The sequence below is a fragment of the Elgaria multicarinata genome, chromosome 11, assembly GCF_023053635.1.
Source record: "Elgaria multicarinata webbii isolate HBS135686 ecotype San Diego chromosome 11, rElgMul1.1.pri, whole genome shotgun sequence".
NCBI lineage: Eukaryota > Metazoa > Chordata > Lepidosauria > Squamata > Anguidae > Elgaria > Elgaria multicarinata.
The window spans coordinates 20,224,368-20,244,752 of NC_086181.1; the positions used below are offsets into that span (position 1 = coordinate 20,224,368).

The following is a 20,385-nucleotide window of genomic DNA, read 5'->3' on the forward strand; positions in this document are numbered from 1 at the left end:
CTTCCCTAGAATGAAGTAGGCAAAACCACGTGGGAAAATTCCTACTTAGCCCTCCTTCCAAAAGGAGCAACTGGCTAATCCCACACTAGGAACGGGCGGGAGGGAGGGAGCCGAAAACTGAAAGAGGCTGAGCCTCGGGCGGTGCGGCTTTTATAGCCGCAGCCCCGCCCCTGACTCACGAGGCTCAGACCCTGAGCCACGTGAGTCCTCCTCTTTCCAGCCCCTCCCAACTCCCAACTGTTGTCCTCCCGCCCAAACTTTGGTTGGGCGGGAAGCATATTTTCCATTAAAAGCCCTCAACCCACATAGACATAAACACTTTTCAGTGGGGTTCTCTTGAAACAACTTTCAAGTAATGGCTTTACAGGCACCAAGATATAGTAGATGTTGTTGCAAAAGTCCAAAAACAAACAAAAAACAAAACAACAACGAAAACCTCCCAAGCTGCGAATCAATGTCTTCCATCAAACTTCTCTCATGAGTCAAAACAGACTAGGAAGCAGGCCAGAAGGGACTAAATTCAAGCTAATAATTAAATGACCTAAATCGTTTACTAAAATGAATGAGGACACATGAGAAACATGTGGATAAGCCACATACTCATTCAAACTTGGATTAACACTCTTATCATTTTGGTGTAAGGAAGATATTAGCTACCAATTTCTGCAGGGCTCCTTTCACCTCTTTGTTCCTGAGACTATATATTATAGGGTTCAATATTGGAGTGATGACAGAATAGGACAAAGAGATCCATTTGTCAGTATCCATTGAATAACTTGACTTAGGTCTTATGTACATGAAGAGGGCTGTTCCATAGAAGAGCATTACTACAATGAGGTGAGAGGAACAAGTGGAGAATGTCTTGTATCTGCTTTTGGCTGACCTCATCTTCAGGATGGTTGTTATGATCTGGAGGTAAGATATCAGGATAAGAATGAAAGGCAGTAGGAGCACCATTCCAGCAACCACAATGACTTGGAGTTCATTCCAATAGGTGTTGTCACAAATAAGCTCAAGCAATGGCTGAATCTCACAGAAGAAATGGTTAATTACGTTGGACCCACAAAAAGGTAGGGTGAACATGAAACTTGTGTGTGCTGCAGCCACCACAATTGCTACAGCACAAGTTGCAGCGGACAGCTGGATGCAAACTCTCTTGTTCATGATAGTTGTATATCTCAGTGGAATGCATATGGCCACATAGCGGTCATATGACATGACAGAGAGGAGGAAGCACTCAGTGACACCAAACAATAAAAAGAAATATAGCTGAACTGCACACCCGGTGAATGAGATTCTACTTTCTTCTGAGTAGAGAGTCACTAGCATGTTGGGTATTGTAACTGAGGTGAAGCACAGTTCCAAGAAAGACAAGTTCCTTAAAAAGAAATACATAGGGACGTGTAGGGCAGAATCAAGACTGGTGACAAGGGTGATGGCAATATTACCAAGAACTGTAAAAATGTACAGGCATAAAAACATGACAAAGAGAAAAACTTTCATTTCTCGGCGTTTCGTGAAGCCCAATAGAATGAATTCGGTAACCAACGTTTCGTTTTCCTTCAGCATATTTTCCCTTCAGAATTAAATGAAGAAATAATGATGATCATGTTCACAAATTGTTTTATGGCTGCTTAAAAAGCACAATGTTTAGTTCAACTTTATGTCATTTCATTTGTCTTTAAACAACATTTACATATCCAATAAAAGTGCTAAAAATGGCATTTGGGGCTGCAGTCATCAATATCTAGGAATAAATTCTATCAAACTCAATGTGACTTCTGACTTGATTTCAATAGGGACTGTGCTGTTATCCCCACAGTTAGTCTGAGAGGTTATTGACATGCTCAACTTTCATACCAGAACAAGAATTTCAACTTAGGAGTCTACATCCAAATCAAACTTACCACCATTTGCTTTGCAACTACCTGTACTTTAGTCTGTCTTTCCCACATATCCTAGGAGATGACAGTCTGACGCAATATTGGAGTATTCCTATTTGGGTGAACCATCTGAGGAAATTTAGATAAAGACTCATGATATTCTTTAAGGTGTTTCTGCACAATTCTTAAAGGAAACAAAAGACCACCCGCCAAGTATGTAAAATAATACAATTTGCATCATGGTGTGCCAAAAGCAGATATCAGATGCACTAAAGAAAAGTGTCTGAAGAACAAAGAAAGACAAGGCCCATACAGTCCTGGAAAAGAAAACAGGCTAAGGCTGCAATTGCATTCACACTTGTATGGGAGTAAGTTCAGTTGAATTCAACAACACATACTACTGAGGAGACATGTATGGCAGGCTGAGCCTCGGGCGGGGCAGCCTTTTAAAGCTGCAGCCCCGCCCTACCTCACATGGTTCACGTTTCTGAACCACAAGATGTGTCTCATTCCTGCTCCTTCCAGACGCGATGGCCGCTTTCCCACCCAAACCGTTGGCTGGGCGCGAAGCAGATTTTTTTAGCCAATTTGGTCTAGTGGTTGGGGTATGAACAGTTTTGCCTAAATAAAGGTGTTTCTTTATTGAGGTTTCCCCAAAATATGTATTATTTATTACAAGGCTTTGTTATTCCCACATTTTAATCTATGTCTTTCAGAAAGGCTTACATTAAAAGCATAAATAATGTTTTAAGAAAATTTAAAACAGCAGTCCCAGAACAGTCCCAGCATAAAGTTTTAGAAAACTAAAAATGGAAAGCTAAAAGAATGGGGCACAGACAAATATAGACCCTGCTTATCACTTTACGTTGTTTCAGGAATATAAGCCCACTATCTCCAATATTATACTGCTAACATCTTGTCTACCAGATCAGTTATGGTGGCAGGATTTTCCTTTGCTTCTAGCACAGAACTTTAAGGAGGCTCATGTAATCATACTCTGTTTTAATTTCATGTATTTTAAATATTTATTATGTGTTTTTATATCTTTTATTGGTCTGTTGACTGTAATAAAAGGAATTGAATCTTGTCTACCAATACACCGCACCTCATCTCACCAATAAATAAATACATTTTTAAAATGCATTTTTTTTGACATGGTTCAAGCATAAACATGTTGAATTATATTTTTTACAATGCAAGGAAGGAAAATCATGAGAACATAAGAAGTGCCATGCTGGATCAGACCAATGGTCCATCTAGTCCAGCACTCTGTTCACACAGTTGCCAACCAGCCATCAGCCAGAGACCAACAAGCAGGACATGGGGCAACAGCACCCTCCCACCCATGTTCTCCAGCAACTGGTGCACACAGGCTTACTGCCTCAAATAATGGAGATAGCACGCAACTATCAGAGCTAGTAGCCATCGATAGCCTTCGCCTCCAGCAATTGATCCAACCCCTTTTAAAGCCATCCAAATTGTTGGCCATCACTCATGTGGTAGTGAGTTCCATAATTTAACTATGCACTGTGTGAAGAAGTACTTCCTTTTATTTGTCCTGGATCTCCCATCTTGTATTAATATACTAGTATTTATCTTATTTATTCTTCTCATGCTTGAAGAAAATATGAACTGGGGCAGGATCTGCACTACGACTTTATATTGGTTTAGAACAGTATTGACAACTGTTGGGGCCCAGGCAGGACCGGTGCCAGACTATTTTGCGCCCTAGGCAAGGTGAGCTACTTTCACACACACACCGCCCCCCAAAATGCCAACTTTGATTTTTAAGAACATATGTTTCCTGGAAAAAATAAGAAGCACACAACTTGAAACTGCTAAATTTATTTTAAAGTGCAAGAAATACGTCATGCCAATTAGAGCAAACAAATTGGATAGGAACGTCTATGGGTCTAAAATGCATTATTTAATAGGAATATCACCTCCAAATCTTCCCCCCCCAACTCACACACGTGCACACACACACAGTCAGCATCACTCCCTCCAAACAAACACATGCACGAACACATGCATTCACTAAAAGACCCCATGCACCCCATCCACCCATACTCTCTCTCTCTCTCTCTCTCTCTCTCTCTCCCCCCCCCTCTTCCGGGCATGTTCCAGAAGTCCAAACGTGGAGCCACCCCACCCCCACCCCAGCATCCCTGGCTTCGCTTCTGCTGGGCGGGCGTGAGGCGCCATCTCGCCCACCCAGGCCCAGCTGAAACCTTGGGCCAGGCCGGCTCACAGCCAACACGCATGAGTGCTGCGCTGCGCCCAGCGCCCCTCTTAGCTTGGCGCTCTAGGTGGCTGCCTGAGTGGCCTCTATGGTAGCACTGGCCCTGGGCCCAGGACACGTTCCATATACCACTCTTTCAAAGTGTTAGACCCTACTTGGTGTAGATCTGGTCCTGGATACATATCATTGATATCTGTATGGACAGGTATCTATATTGATGCAGGTCATATATAACCCTTTGAAAGTCTTTTGAAAAAGGTATATGGAATGTGTCATGGGCCCAAACAGTTGTCAATAACATTATAAACCATTATAAACCAGCAGTATAGATCATGTCATAATTGTGATTGAAACTCTTCCATCAAAAAGCAATTTGATGAGTAGATGTTTATAAGAGAGATGCTCAAGTTTGTTACAAAATCTCTTGAAGTCTTCAAAAAAGAAGATGAATTTTACGTTACTTGTATGGCATTCTTCCAAGTGCATACCTTCTTAAGTGGCATTCTATCATTCATTTGCTAAGAAATAAATCCCACATATGAGTATATACATATTTATATAAATATAAATATATTAAATACAACTAATAGGAGAATTAAAATAAGCCATTACCAGCATTCAAGCCAGTAAGAGATAATATGAACAATTCATCCTCTATTCCTCTTCATAATCTTGTATCATAAGAAGAGCTGGGACTGAACCACTTCTTAAAATACTATGTTAACTCAGGGGATGCAGTCATTCCTAAATACCAACCTTGATACCATTAGCATTGATCAAATAATGAGTGCATTGCTGTTGGCCCAGTGGAATACATCCCAGTGAGTGTTTACTACTTTCCTAATAAACAATGGGAAAAGGTTTTGCATCTTCGTGCTTTTTATTAGTTTATTTTCAGTGGTCAAGCTAATTATTTTGCTGAGGTAAATTAGCATTGCTCCTCATTTGGACTTTTGGGGTTAGATTATTCACTGATGCTAATACTAATGAGGAGGAGGAGGAAAAAATGCAGAATTCAGCCAAAGATAAGCACATTTGTTATATCTTTCCACTGACATCATTGGGATTAGGCCAGATAATAGCATAATAATAATATAATAATAGTATCTGGGCTGGAATCTTCTTTAGTTACTAGAAGTAAAGCGATGAAATATAAAAATAAGAATCACAGTGAATCCTTCATCTAAGGTATAAGCCCAACTTCCCTGGTACTCATGATTTGAATGGGAAATGTACATCCCAGAAAACTGAACATTGGCTCAGCCATCAGTCCTGCCCTCCCACAAAACATTACAGAAAAACTTTGCATTTGCATGCGTCCCTCATCCATTCTTCACTTTAGTCAGTTGTTGTTGTTGTTGTTGCTGCTGCTGCTGCTGTTTTAAAGGAACTGTTCTTTTAAAAGTGAAATCGGCTCCATGGATTGGGAACCAGATGCTTGGTGACATGAAGACTGGTAGCTCATTAGTGGCTTCTAAGCACAATTGGCTTCTGTGGTAAACTTGCAGAACCACTTTGAAACCTCAGCTCTGGAATGGAAATAAATCTTTGGAGGGAAGACAGCAAGAACATTTCCAAAGGTGGACCCATTGATCTAAAGCTGTTATATTGGTCTTTAGCCTGGGTTTCACATTATACAGGTATATATCGCCTAGCTGCTTATTATCTTCAGCTAGGCAGTGTACTATTGACTTCAGTGTGATGATTCTCAAAGAAGAGATTTGGGCCACAGCTAGACCTAAGGTTTATCCTGGGATCATCCAGAGTTCGCCCCTGCCTGAGCACTGGATCCCCTGTGTGTCAACTAGATGAACAGGTTTGACCCCTGGACGATCCAGGGATAAACCTTAGGTCTAGCTATGGCCTTGGAAAGCCTTACATCAAATCTCACCTTAGCCATGAATACAATGGGTGGCCTTATCAATTCAGGTGATTGTGAATAATTCCTGCCTGGTTCGGGACTTAGGACTTAAATTCCTAGTCATGCACATGACTATTGTTATCCAACTAATAGGGAGGGAGATGTGACAAATACAAGTTCTTCAGCAATGCTACAGAGACTATAAGTCACTTTGACCTGGGTCTTCTGTAATTATCAAAAGTACTATAATTATCTTCTCTGGAGTTCCAGATGTCAATAATAAAACTTACAATGCCTATGAAGGATGGTGTAAATATAGCCCCATATACTGAAGAAGCACAACAAAGGGATAGAATCAGACAAGAATCCATTGGAGTGATCTTGATATATTTGTAGTTGCTGCCTTCAAGCACATCAGCAAAAAGAATGATCAATCTGTTCTAATTATGAATATTTGCAGTAGAGGCAAATCCGAAAATTTATATTCACAGGACATATGTGCAATTAAGTTGGTTATATTAATACTCTTATTTATGCTGCCTCACACAGCATGCCAGGCTCAGATTGCTCTTCCCAAGTATTATCAGACTGGAGATTTTATCCTTGGAAGCATAGTTTTTCAGTCTTCATTTGAAATCAGTCCAAACAACTTCAGCAAACTTTCTTCTAGACCACCATTAAATAACATGTTAGTATACTGATTTCCCCCCTGTAATATATCTCTGTCCAAATCATATTGTGTAGTAGACCAATGATATGGGAAGGCATTAGCAGAAGCTGAATCTATCACAGTTTCAGTTATCTTCCCCCAGGGTACATCTGATATGGAACCAAGACAGTGGTGAATTCCATGACCTAGATCCCATCTCAACAAAGTAATTAGACTTTGAACACACATGACTTGGAGGTGGAAGCTGCACAGGTATCTCATGCTTTGGGTGTAAACTGGGCAAATTAGTAATTGGAATTTCTGTCTCCAAAGACTGGTTTCTTGGATTGTGGAGCAAACAAGACTCATAAAAATGAAACAAACTACTTTTCCTATAAAGTGCTATGTATTGAGGTTTTAAAATTCATTCAGTATCTTTTTATTATATTGGGATGTTGTTGTTAATCATCATCATCATCATCATCATCATCATCATCATCATCATAATTCCATTCTATATCTGCATTTCTGTATTTCTGTATTTCTTGCTCTCTCCCACTCACAAAACAAGCTCTAAATGGAGAAGCCCCTAGTTTCATTCACTTATTCTTGTATAATTGAACTTGGATTAAAGATTGTATAATAAATTGTCACCATTGTAACAGTCCATTCTAAAGTGGCGATAGTTTTAGGAAGTATTTTTTATGCTTTTGACAAAAAATTCATATCTCTTTGCAGTGTAGTGCTGGAGAACTACCAGCATATCCTGGCTTTGGCATTTGCTGTAAAGGAGATCAACAAAAATCCCCAGATGCTACCAAATATTACACTTGGGTTCAAAATATATGACAGCTATTTGAGTGCAACGTGGACCTACCATGCAGCAATGCAAATTATATCTCCAAATAATAAGCTTCTCCCCAACTACAAGTGCGAGATCCAGGACAATCTACTAGCAATTATTGAGGAACTGATTGCTGACCTCTCCCAACAGATACCAACTCTTTTCAGCATCTACAAGATTCCACAAGTAGGACGTGTGTTTATGAATGATAATAATGCACCTACTGCATGTATTCTTTCATACCAAATATGATTTTGTGCTGTGAAGACAGAAGTGAGTTTGTTTCATGTCAACAAGGAAAGATTATATGTTGCAACATTTATGATTCCTAGCTGGACTAAAATATGACTAGTCTTATCTTTGTGGTCATCTATTTGCAAAGATATTTTGAAGATATGGGTTATTTCTTAGGTTAACTGTTCTACCTTAAGGATGAATAAGGCCTTAGCTAGACCTAAGGTTTATCCCGGGATCATCCTGGGGTCATCCCTGTTCATGTAAATGACACACAGGATATCTTGGGAGCAGGCAGGGACAACCCTGGGACGATCCCGGGATAAACCTTAGGTCTAGCTAAGGCCTAAGCCAATATCTCTATTGCTGCTCTACAGCAGTTCTTCAGTAATATGCAAGGTTCTCCTCGATCTTTAATTGCTATACTCTTTACCATTAATACTGGGGGTCATTTCATACACTACCAGAATACCATGTAAAGCATTTCTATATAACTGCATCCCACACACTTTTACATCATTAGAAAGGAGGAACTATATTAATTTTCATCCCAGATGTGCCATTGCATTAAGTAAATGAAGATGGGTTTGTTAATGTCAACAAGGACAGATCATACATTTCACTAATAGCTAAACTATACCAAGGGAAGCAGTGTATCATTCATTCCTACCTGGGGAAAAATGTGGCTACTCTATAACTTTATCTTAATAGACATCTATCTGTGAAGACAGAGTACACCCACTGGAATCAATTGAACACAAGTTTGTTCTGATTTAACTCTCATTCAGTTTAATAGGACTACTCTGAAAAGACTAAGGCCTTAGCTAGACCTAAGGTTTATCCTGGGATCATCCCTGCCTGCTCCCGGGATATCCTGTGTGTCATTTACATGAACAGGGATGATCCCGGGACTATCCTGGGATAAACCTTAGGTCTAGCTAAAGCCTTAGTCTGGACCCAACCCAATGAATCTATGGTAGCTCAAACTGTGTGTGTGTAGGGGGAAACAGTTTTTCTATCATGTGTATGTTTCTCTTTGGTCTATAATTGGAAATCATATAGATCAGGACCCTTGAGTAGAGTATAAGGGGCTTCAATCCTTTTTCCTATGTATACAATTTACCATTATAGTAATGTAAACTGGAGGCATGGGGAGGGGGTGATCCAGGTAGGGCCAAAGGAGGGGCTGGACCAAAGTCTTAAAGTTACCCAACCTCCCCAATGCTAGGATCCTAATCTGTGTAGTAATGTGTAGTCTCACTTTGTGAGATTATGTTCCTTAATTAAAGGAACAGGCATGATAAATGGAAGCCTCCTGTAACAGGAAGCTCATGGATCTGACATTTTCACTGATAGCTTAACAGATGTCATTTTTATAACTAGTTGAATTATAAGTAGTTGAATTTTGAGGCATATAATGGCCTTTTCTTTCCAATCGTCTTAATTAAAGGGGTACACCAAAGCCCCTTTAATATGGGGATGGAAAATACAAATTTTAAAATATACCACTGTACAAATTTATTTTCTCAGTTGTATGAACAGTCAGTAACAACTATGTCATACTGAATGTATTTCATGCTACATCTTTCCTCTTTCTTTAGTTCATGCATGGGTTTGCCATAGCGATAACAGAGAACACCAAACTCCATTCCTTCTACAAGATGGCTCCAAATGGATTCCATCAGTACAGGGGGATTCTTGAATTGCTTCACCATTTCAAGTGGAGATGGGTTGGATTGGTTGCTGCAAATGGGGAAAATTTACAATGGTTCATGCAGTCAATCCTTCCAGAATTTTCCAAGAGAGGCATTTGTTTTGCTGTATTGGAATCATTCACCAGTTTATGTTTATGTTATGATGTTGACAAAGGAAGTTTTATGAAATGTGCTTTTGAATTTTGTGACAGAATCCTGAACTGCAAAGCCAATGTTTTGGTCTTCAATGGAGACACACTTTCTATGATAATTTTGAGATATGTTCTAAGTACATTATTTGAAGATGCAATTCAAAAGCCAAAAGGGAAGGTCTGGATTTTGACAGTTGGGATGGAATTAAAATCTTTTGTCAGCAGAAAGAGTTGGGATGTGGGAGACTTCCATGGTGCTTTATCATTTGCACTTCACTCCAATGAACTTCCAGGATTAAGACAATTTATTCATAGCAGGAACCCTTCCAGTGATAAAGGAGATGGTTTTATCAAGGACTTCTGGGCTCAGGCATTTCATTGTACATTCCAGGATTCTGTTCTGGGCAATGCGAGTGGGAATATCTGTACTGGAGAGGAGAAGCTGGAGAAACTCCCAGAGCATGTCTTCCCAATGACTTTATCAGGCCACAGCTACAGCATCTACAATGCAGTCTATGCTATGGCTCATGCATTGCATGCTATGCATTCATCCACATCCAAAAGCAAGTCAATGATGAAAGGAGAGAGAAGGAAGACTCATAATCAGCAAGCTTGGCAGGTAATGGAGTCATCTTTCTAATCAGCTGGCTGTAATTTTGCCATATTGTGAACACTAATTCAATATGGCCTTTCCTGAATCACCATGAATTATGATTAGGGCATTCTTCCATTGCACATAATATATGAGCCAGTTATGGGAGTGGGCCACCTCTGTGAGTAAAAGAATGGGCTCCAATCTATACTAAAATAAACAAAGGTAAAGTAATCTGCAGGACATTGCCAAAGTGTTTATTGAGAAGATTATATTCCCCAAAGCATTCCAACAAGTTTCTAGTGGAGACCTGGTTTTGGAACAGAAAATGCATGGGTCACCCTGTGGGACATGAGGAGTGTGACCCTGTTGATTGTCATGGACCTCTGAGTGGTTTTTGATACCATTGACCATGGTATCTTGGATAAGTTGTATGAGCTGGGAGTTGGAGGTACTGCACTGCAGTGTTTCCACTCCTACTTGGATGGCTGATTCCAGAAGGTGGTGCTGGGGGTTTATTGCTCTGTGACATGGCAATTAGGCCATGAGGTTCCACAGAACTGTATTTTATCTCCTATACTGTTCAACATCTATATGAAACCACTGGTGGAGGTTATCCGGAGGTGAGGGATGAGGTGTCATCACTATGCAGATGAAACCCAGCTCTACCTCTCTTTTTCATCAAACCCAGGTGAGGCAGTAGTTATTCTGAATCAGTGCCTGGGCATGGTAATGGACTGGATGATGACCAACAAATAGAGACTCCAGACAAGATGGAGATAGTGTTAGTGGGTGGTTTGTTTGCCCAGCTAGGTGATGTTCAACTTCTTTTGGAGGGAGTTGCACTCCCCAAAGGATTGACTTTATAGATTGGGTGTGCTCTTGGACCCAGAACTGTCATTTGAGGAACATGTGGACTCAGTGTGAGATCTTCAATTACTGAACAGAGTTTTATTAGAGTTGTGCAAAAACGGTCTCTCAAAATTCTCCTCAGTATTTGTCAACAGAAACAATTTTCCTGAATTTCTGCAGGAGGATGAGAAATTCTTCAAGGTTATTTCACAGGCTGGGTTCTGTTTTAACAGAGATATAGAACATCTTTCTTTTTTCCTAAGTGCCTTTGATATATTTTTAAGGCTCACACCCATAACAGACATTTGATTTCAGCAATATGCATATGGTATAGTATCCTAAGCTGTGGATAGTTTTAGGTTCATCATTACCTTGGAGCTGGATGGCTGTCAGTGACAGAATGGTGTACCAAAATCTCAGATTTCTCTGTTTGTAGAATAGACTTGTGGAGTCTATGCAATTGGAGCTATCATTCAACTGAAGTTACCATACTATGGCCACAGCTAGACCTAAGGTTTATCCTGGGATCATCCAGGGTTCGCCCCTGCCTGAGCACTGGATCTCCTGTGTGTCACCTAGATGAACAGGTTTGACCCCTGAATGATCCAGGGATAAACCTTAGGTCTAGCTATAGTCTAAGTTACAAGTACCCAACTTGCAACTGGGAGAAAACAGATTGCAACTTACATATAAAAACAAGAACTAGGATTTATTTAACAGGTAAAGGAAAACTGGAAAGAAGTAAACAATTGACCAAATGAATACAAGTCTTTAAGTAATAAAATAATAAAATAAAAGGGTCTAATAATGATATGTTCCCTAAAGGTAGATGATGATGATGATGATGATGATGATGATGATGATGATGGTTGCAGTAGTAGTCTCTAATGCAGTCCAGGATCCAGAAGTAATTGTAGACCTCAATTTCTGACAGTTGGCAATCAAGCATCTACTGACTCATAACAAGGGAAGGGCAAAATCCTACTGCTTCTGCTGCTCTCTTTCCTGGCTTTTCCTCAGCTTCCCCAGGACATCACTTCTATTTTCCAGTTTCCCCAGAATTACCCTACATAGCTCAGCAGGTTAAAAAAAAAAGTGTTGAGGTGCTGCCATTCCACCAGGAGGGCTATATTCACACATCACTCTATTCACGCTCTCATCTTGCAAATTTGAGCTTGTTGTAGATTAATGCTTCTTTCAAAACCTACAGCGACCTTATGCTGCACCTTTTCTCTGAAATCATGACCTAGTTGTGGGTTTACCACATGCAGTGGTTGGTCACTGTGTGAACAGAATACTGCACTAGAAGGATCTTTGGTCGTCTTCCAATTTTGTTTCCCAAAAGACACTGCACAAATGGAAAAATGTCCCTATGAAGTGAATCCCATGTACATCCTGGGGTGGGGGGGATAGATATTATCTATCAAACTGCTGGTGGATAGACATCACATTTTGAAGTCCTCTAAATAAACAATTTCTTGCCCCTCTTACCACTAAAAATGCATTTCAGATGTGTCTGTTGAGCCATGTTTTCAGTATAAGGCATAGCATCTACTGCTCACAGTTTCTGATTATAATGGTCAAATGCTTTTCAGCTGACACACCCTCAACATAGGGCCACTACAGTGGCCCTATAACGTTTGGTTGCTCAAGATGAAGCTGTTATCCAGCATGGAATATTTTCTCCTAAATATTGTCTGTTCTTCCTTGAAAATGTTATTACCAGTCTTCAGTTTAGCTAATACATAACTAGTGTATATTTTGAAACAACAACATCAATGCAAAGATATGAGTACCCTTTGGGCTTGTCTCTATTATTATTATTATTATTATTATTATTATTATTATTATTATTTTATTTATTTATATAGCACCATCAATGTACATGGTGCTGTACAGAGTAAAACAGTAAATAGCTTACATTCTAATAAAATCATAATAAAACAATAGCTGTCTATACATTATATCCATCAAGGGCATATTTTCTACCTCAGTCAGAGAATTTCAGGTCATTGTTATTTATTTCCCTCCCCCTACCAACATAGAAGTTTAATCTTTTGTAAAACTTTTATTTTCCTTTAGCTCCACCATTTCCTGAACTCTGTGTCATTTAACAATACTGCTGGGGAAAAGGTTGTCTTTGACCAGAATAGGGAGGTAGTTCCAAAATTTGACATCATCAATTGGGTCACATATCCAAACCAATCTTTCATTAGAGTGAAAGTTGGAAAGATGGATTTCCAGGCTCCCTCAGATGAGGCATTCGCCATTAATGAGGATGCCATTGTATGGCACAACTGGTTTAACCAGGTAGGACTGGAATGCAATCCTTTTGGGAAGTGCTCTGATTTTAAATGAGTATGTGGATTTATCTATTTCAGTATGATGTGTGTAATATTTTTGTGCGATTTGGACCTTCTAAGTGTATCCATTGTCTTCAACTGTAACCCTGGAAAACTCTGTCCTCCATGACAGTTGTTTGACAATTCACATTCCTTTGTTCGGGAAACCCCAAAGTGGAGGATGAAATTGACACACTCTTTGATAAGTATTTAATATACCTCTGCTTGGTATATGCTAAACCACACTAAGCCACTGTGGTTTAGCATTTTGATCTAAACATATAATCATAGAATCATAGATTATGGCTTAGCATGTTGTGTGAACCATTCCTAAACATAGCGGCTAAATATGCTCACTAACAATTTACTGCAAAAGGGTTAGTGGCCTAACCACGGCTTAATGAGTTGTCTGAACAGGCCCAATATGTTTAGTGATGCTTGCATAGGATTGTGATCCCTGCAAAAGTTACAAGGTCTATCTAAACTAGTATAAATATAAGTAAGTCAGTGTTTCACCAACCTTGGGACTTTGAAAAAACTGAATAAAAATGCTAAGGAAGTTCAAAAATATTAACATTTATTAACAGTTTCAACATATCTGGATGGCACTAGGTTGGGGAAGGCTCCTTTAAAAAAAAAAGAGAGAGAGAGAGAGAGAGAGAGAGTAGGTGGCCCTAATTTGTTCATCATTAGTTCTGTATAACCCCACAGTCACCTCTGCTTATCCTATTGGACTCGATGGCCTTATAGGCCCCTTCCAACTCTATGATTCTATTTATTTGTTTATTTATTTATTTATTACATTTCTATACCGCCCAATAGCCGGAGCTCTCTGTGCGGTTCACAAAAATTAAAACCATTCAAAGTATAAAACAACAGTATAAAACCATAATATAAAATACAATATAAAAGCTCAACCAGATAAAAACAGCAGCAATGCAAAATTACAAATTTAAAACCATGTTATTTACAATTTATAGATTGTTAAAATGTTGGGAGAATAAAAAGGTCTTCACCTGGTGTCTAAAAGCATATAATGTAGGTGCCAAGCGAACCTCCTTAAGTTCTATTCTGTCCACATGATTTATCTCCTTTAGAATTTCACTTGTGCGTTCTACCTCCTTAGGTCTTAAACTTGTGAGCCTTTAGTTCACAAGTTCCATGCTTTTTGGTGCTTGATTGAATACTGCATAGGCTCAACATTTTCTCACTCTCCCCACCATTTTTTTTTAACCTTGGGATGTGAATCCAAGTAGTCAGGAGAGTCTTGGGTTCACATCCCTGATCGGCCGTGATGTTCAGTGAGTGCCCTTGGGTCAAATTGCTACCTAAATTTAACTTACACAACAAAGGGGTCATCTACCTGTTCTCCAACCTACCCACAGGATTTCAACACTGTGGCAGAAGACATATTTGCTCCTGTTCTGCTGTGGGGGGAAATGAGATCCCTGCTCCTCTGTGTTTCTGTTTCACTACACTTTGAAAATCTCATAGCATACTGTGTTCTCTCCTGATCTTTAATGATTCAGTTTTAAAGACCAGTTTTCTGGAAATTAACAGTATCCTCTTTCACGGATGGACAGGCACAGCCACTTTCTGTGTGTAATGACAACTGCCAACCTGGTTATAGGAAGAACAGGAAGGAGGGGGAGCCCTTCTGTTGCTATGATTGCATCCCGTGCCCCAAAGGCTGGATATCTAACAAAAAAGGTGAGAGTTATAGTGTTCAGAGATCCCCAAAAGATATAATCCAGAGGAATATGCAAGTTATTGTGCGTCCAATAACCTCTATGTGGTCACTGATCTTGCATGCAACAATGTTCTCCAATATTACTTTTCTTCTATATTGCAAATGCTACGTTTGTGTGTATGTGTGTGTGTATGACAGAGAGTGAGTGAGAGAGAGGAGAGAGGCAGAAATTTGTTCCTGGCTTTAATTCATGAATATCAGTATATGGAATTAAGCTCCATCTCCTGTGTCAGAGTTTCTCATCACTCACATCACTCAAAAACCCTCAGGATTAGAGAAGGTTTTGACATGCTCCTTATCTGAATTTATCCTTAAATTTCAAACTTTAAACAACCTATCCTGTTTTTGAACAGGAAGTGATGCATTAGGAGCTCTCAGGCCATAGCTAGACCTAAGGTTTATCCCAGGATCAAACCTGGGGTCAAACCTGTTCATCTAAGGGCCACACAGGGCATTCAGCACTCAGGCAGGGACGAACCCGGGACGATCCTGGAATAAACCTTAGGTCTAGCTACGGCCTTACTTTTCAGTTTTTATTCCCAGTTTTCACATGTAGGTATGTGTGTGGAGAGCTTATCACTAGGGATGTGCTCCGCTCCGATTAGGAACGTAGAAGCAGTAGCGGATTGGCCTGCTCCGCCTTACCCAGAGGCGGAGTAGGAGCGGACCGCGGACCCCCTAGAAGCAAGGCGAAGAGAAGCGCCCATTTTTCGGAGCTCCTAGTTCAGGCGGAGCGCTCCGGTCGCCATCTTGAAAACATTTCGCCATAGGATTGCATTGCGGCAAATAATCGCGCATAACTATGTTGTTTTTGAAGCTATCATTCTGAAAATTCTTGTGCTCAGAGAGTCGTGGATGGGGGTCATTTTGAGACCACTCTCACCTCTCTGCGTTGTCTGGGTCGCGTGCTATATTTTTGTGAAAATCGGGTCAACCGCGCGGCTCAAACGGCGTTTTCGGCTTTTCGCCCATAGGATTGCATTGAGGGAAAGAATCGGGGATAACTGGGGGGGGGGTTAAGCTATCATTCTGAAAATTCTTGTGCACAGAGAGTCGTGGATGGGGGTCATTTTGAGACTACTCTCAACTTTCTGCGTCTTGTGGTTCACGTGCAATATTTTTTAAAAAAATCGGGTACATTTACAATACAAACGATAGAGTAAACCGGCTGCGGCGCGGCGGGGTTTATTTGAAGCAATGACAGGCACATTCAACTCCCAATCCTGATGAGAATTGATCGCATCCTCCAATCCCAGCGTTTCTGCATCGTACGGGTCGCGGGCTAGAAGTTTTTAAAAAATCGGCGGGAAAAATACCTTTTTCAAAGGGCTGAGGGGCAGAGTCAGCTCCCGGTCATGATGATCCCAAAGTTGGAGGAGGGCATAGGCAAAACAGGTAACTTGGGATTCTGGGAAACTTCTCTTTCTTCATCTGAACGGGCTTTTCCCCGTGTTTTTTAACACAGTAGCCCCACCAAATGCACAAACACAACCTGAAATCATATACTAAGCCAAGAATAAGAGATAGAAACACAGCACTGCTCCCCACCCTAACCTTGGTGAACAACTGAATAGATGTGGTGCAAGGGGATGAGCTCCCCTAGGGCATCTCATCGTGGACGTGCCCCCACTCTCTCCTGCACTGGAAGGCCATTAGAGCCTTCCAAAGAGAGTAAAACGGTGGAGCAATGCCTATCATGAGTTGAAGTGAATGGTCACTTTTCAGTGGTGGAGCAATGCCTGTTATGAGTTGAAGTGAGCGTTTTACTTCTTCTCAGAGCTGTTGGTGGCTGTCAGTGTCTTGAACTGGCAGCTACTTCCCCCTCCCCCGGGCACGTTCCCCTATTGCTGGTAAAAGACAGATATAGCCTTTTTAAAAAAAATCTTCTTGCTGTTTATTGAGCAACACTGCTTCTTTTAATTCCACCCCTCCTTTGTTTATTGATTGATTTATTCCATTTTATATGCATTACTGGCTTATCCTTGGCTCACTTCCTTATGCCCCCAGAAATGCCAGCTGCATGCCTGCCTGCCTTCCCTCCCTCCTCCCCTGCCCACCTCGCAGGGATGTTGTGTGTGGGGTGCCCGATTTTCAAAAATTCGCCAAAAATCAGGGGATGATGGGATTGCTTTGAAACTTGGCGTGCGTGTGTATATCCCCATGAGGTGTCATGGTGCCAAACATGAGGTTTCTAACTTGAACAGAAAAAAAGTTGTATAATTTTTTAGCTTTCAATGCAAGCCTATGGGGGGGGAAACGGAGCTCCGGATCCGGATCCGGAGCTCCGGGCGGAGCGGAGCGGAAGTGGGCGGAGCGGGGGCGGGGCGGAGCGGCCCGATCCGGAAAATGGCGGATCTGCAAGTGAAGCGGAGCGGGGGGTCCGTGCACACCCCTACTTATCACCTGCACCTTTTGAGGCCTTAGCTAGATCTACCTTATAGTCAGGTCAAACTGCAGTAATGGGCCACACATTTCATGGTCTCGACCACATAAAAAGTAGGCCCAAAGGGGAGGGCTCCATCCCGGGGCAAGGGAGGGATCATCACTCCCTGATCCCGGAATCCCCTGTGCATCATGTGGATGCACAGGAATGATCCCAGGGTTCACCCCGTGATAAAGCCTGGTCTAGCTAAAGCCTGAATGTGCCAAAGTGTTTGTTGTTGCTGTTTAATCATGGTATAAATTTAGATTCATTTAACTCTATATTATCAGTGTATATGTGTCATGGGCCCTGACAGTTGTCAGTGCACTTCAATCCTACTATAAAGCAGTAGTGTGGTTCCTGACTTTTATATACTGCTTTCATACCACTTTCATAGTGGAATATCCTGCTTGGTGTAGATGAACCTTGTCTGAAAAGAAATAGTTAGTATGGCATTTGTGGGTATTGACAAAACAACTTTCCTTTTTCAGATATGGCTGAATGTTTTAAATGTCCAGATGATCTCTATGCAAACAAGGACCAGAATTTATGTATTCCCAAGGTTATAACCTTCTTATCTTATGAAGAACCTTTGGGCATCAGTTTAACCATCTGTGCTCTTTCATTTTCTTTAATCACAGCTCTGATGATAAGAACATTTATGAAGCACCATGAAACTCCCATTGTCAAAGCAAACAACAGGGATCTTTCCTACGCTCTTCTCACCTCTCTCCTGTTCTGCTTCCTTTGCACATTTCTATTCATTGGCCGACCTGAGAAATTGACATGTCTCCTCCGCCAAACTGCCTTCGGCATTGTGTTTACAATGGCTGTTTCTTCTGTGTTGGCAAAAACCATCACTGTGGTTCTGGCTTTCATGGCCACACAGCCAGGATCCAGGAGCAAGAAGTGGGTGGGGAAAAGATTGGCCAGTTCCATTGTAGTCTCTTGCTCCAGTCTTCAAGCTGCCATTTGTCTTGTGTGGCTGGCAACCTCTCCACCATTCCCAGATATTGACATGCATTCACAGGCTGAAGAAATCATACTGGGATGTAATGAATCATCAATGATACTGTTGTACTGTGTCCTGAGCTACATGGGCTTGCTGGCCATTGCCAGTTTCACTGTGGCTTTCTTTGCCAGGAAGTTGCCAGACAGTTTTAATGAAGCCAAATGTATCACTTTCAGCATGTTGGTGTTTTGCAGTGTTTGGTTGTCTTTTGTTCCTTCCTACTTGAGCACAAAGGGGAAATATATGGTAGCTGTGGAGATCTTCTCTATTTTATCCTCCAGTGCTGGTTTGTTAGGCTGCATTTTTGTCCCAAAATGCTACATTATTTTGTTGAGGCCTGACCTGAATAACAAGGAGCAGTTCTTAAGGAGAAAACAGTGAACACATTCTCTGCCAGTAACTGTCTGCTGTAGCATATTCAACCTTTTTCAATTTAAAATGATATAGGCCTTAGCTAGACCTAAGGTTTATCCTGGGATCGTCCCGGGGTCATCCCTGTTCATGTAAATGACACACAGGATATCCTGGGAGCAGGCAGGGACAACCCTGGGACAAGCCCGGGATAAACCTTAGGTCTAGCTAAGGTCAGAGAGACTGGAGCCAGTTCTACACCAAGCAGGATATAACACAATGAAAACATTTTGAATGGAATGTGTCCTGAGCCTAAACAATTGACAAAACTGTTATAAACTGTTAGAAAGAAGTAGTGTAGATCCTACCCAGGATGTGTTATATGGATAAATGATTATAACTATGGATGTTCAGTATCAGTTTTCTCTCTGATTTTTTCTCTCCCTTTAAATTCCAAATTTAAGGCATTTTAAAACACTGGGAGGGACACTTTTATACGTATTACATTCATAACCCTACTTTTGTCCTCCTGCGTGTTACGGTATGCTGAACGATAGCAACTGAGACTGTGAAGTTGATGGATAGTTTGGGATTTGGACCTAATTGTTACTGGTCCTAGTTTAACACCTTAAGCACTGTATCACATTGACCCATAACAGTTTTGGCAAAATAATTCTAATAAAATCTCCAAACTTGTTTTCAAACTCACAAGTATTTAAAATAAGTTTGCAAATTGTTGTGCTCAGCTGCCATGTGCAACAGTCTCAAATCAATAATAATGCCCATGTGCATGATGCCTATGTGAATCTAGTATATGAATGAACCTGGTCTGGAACCAATCCTAATAATTTTATTTACCAAACCTGTCTTTATGACTGCTTCATTGAGTTCTTTCCATATGTTACATGTAAAATTACAATTACTTGAGCTGTCCCAACAATGCACCCTTTATCCAGTGCATTCACAATACCATGTGAATCTATCCTATTATAGTACACACATGTGAACGAAAAACAGTTAAAAGTTAGGAAATTATATATCACAGTTTCTTCCCTTTTGCAGGGGATGTATTTCAATTTTACACTGAAAATAAGGTTATATCACCACACTTACACACCTAGTTTAGTTGAATTAATTGTTTTCTACCATTATAACCAGAAATCATTACAAGTGCTATGGCTTATAGTCAGAAAACCTCTGTTCTGAAACATGGCAATGTAGAAGTAAATCCCAATGCTGCGGTAGAAAGGGTAGGAAATGGTTGATTTATAGGATTTTGAAAATTGACAAGTGACTGTCTTCTTTTTAAAAAAATAGACTTTGCTGGGGTAAATATAGTGGAAACACAAAATACCATTGTTATCTTGTGCTGGCAGTGCATGGATTCTCTTGCCCACATCTAGAGTTTTGCTTGGACATGTTCCATGTGTACACGAGTTGAGACTTGGCAATATCATATCCATTGAAGCTGCATACACTCAAAAACCTCAAGGCTTTCCTGCAAC

General features: G+C 40.7%; 2 protein-coding genes across 2 annotated transcripts; one reads left to right on the forward strand and one right to left on the reverse strand.

Moving 5' to 3' along the window:
* Positions 1 to 627: 627 nt before the first annotated feature.
* LOC134406539 (olfactory receptor 10A7-like) lies at positions 628 to 1,569 on the reverse strand. Its single transcript, XM_063138014.1, has one exon. The coding sequence runs from the start codon at positions 1,567 to 1,569 to the stop codon at positions 628 to 630; it is 942 nt and encodes a 313-aa protein (XP_062994084.1).
* Positions 1,570 to 5,571: 4,002 nt separating this feature from the next.
* Positions 5,572 to 18,910, forward strand: LOC134406733 (vomeronasal type-2 receptor 26-like). Its single transcript, XM_063138263.1, has 6 exons — positions 5,572 to 5,621; positions 7,374 to 7,665; positions 9,315 to 10,178; positions 13,086 to 13,313; positions 14,929 to 15,055; positions 18,009 to 18,910. The coding sequence occupies exons 1-6, from the start codon at positions 5,572 to 5,574 to the stop codon at positions 18,908 to 18,910; spliced, it is 2,463 nt and encodes an 820-aa protein (XP_062994333.1).
* Positions 18,911 to 20,385: the final 1,475 nt, after the last annotated feature.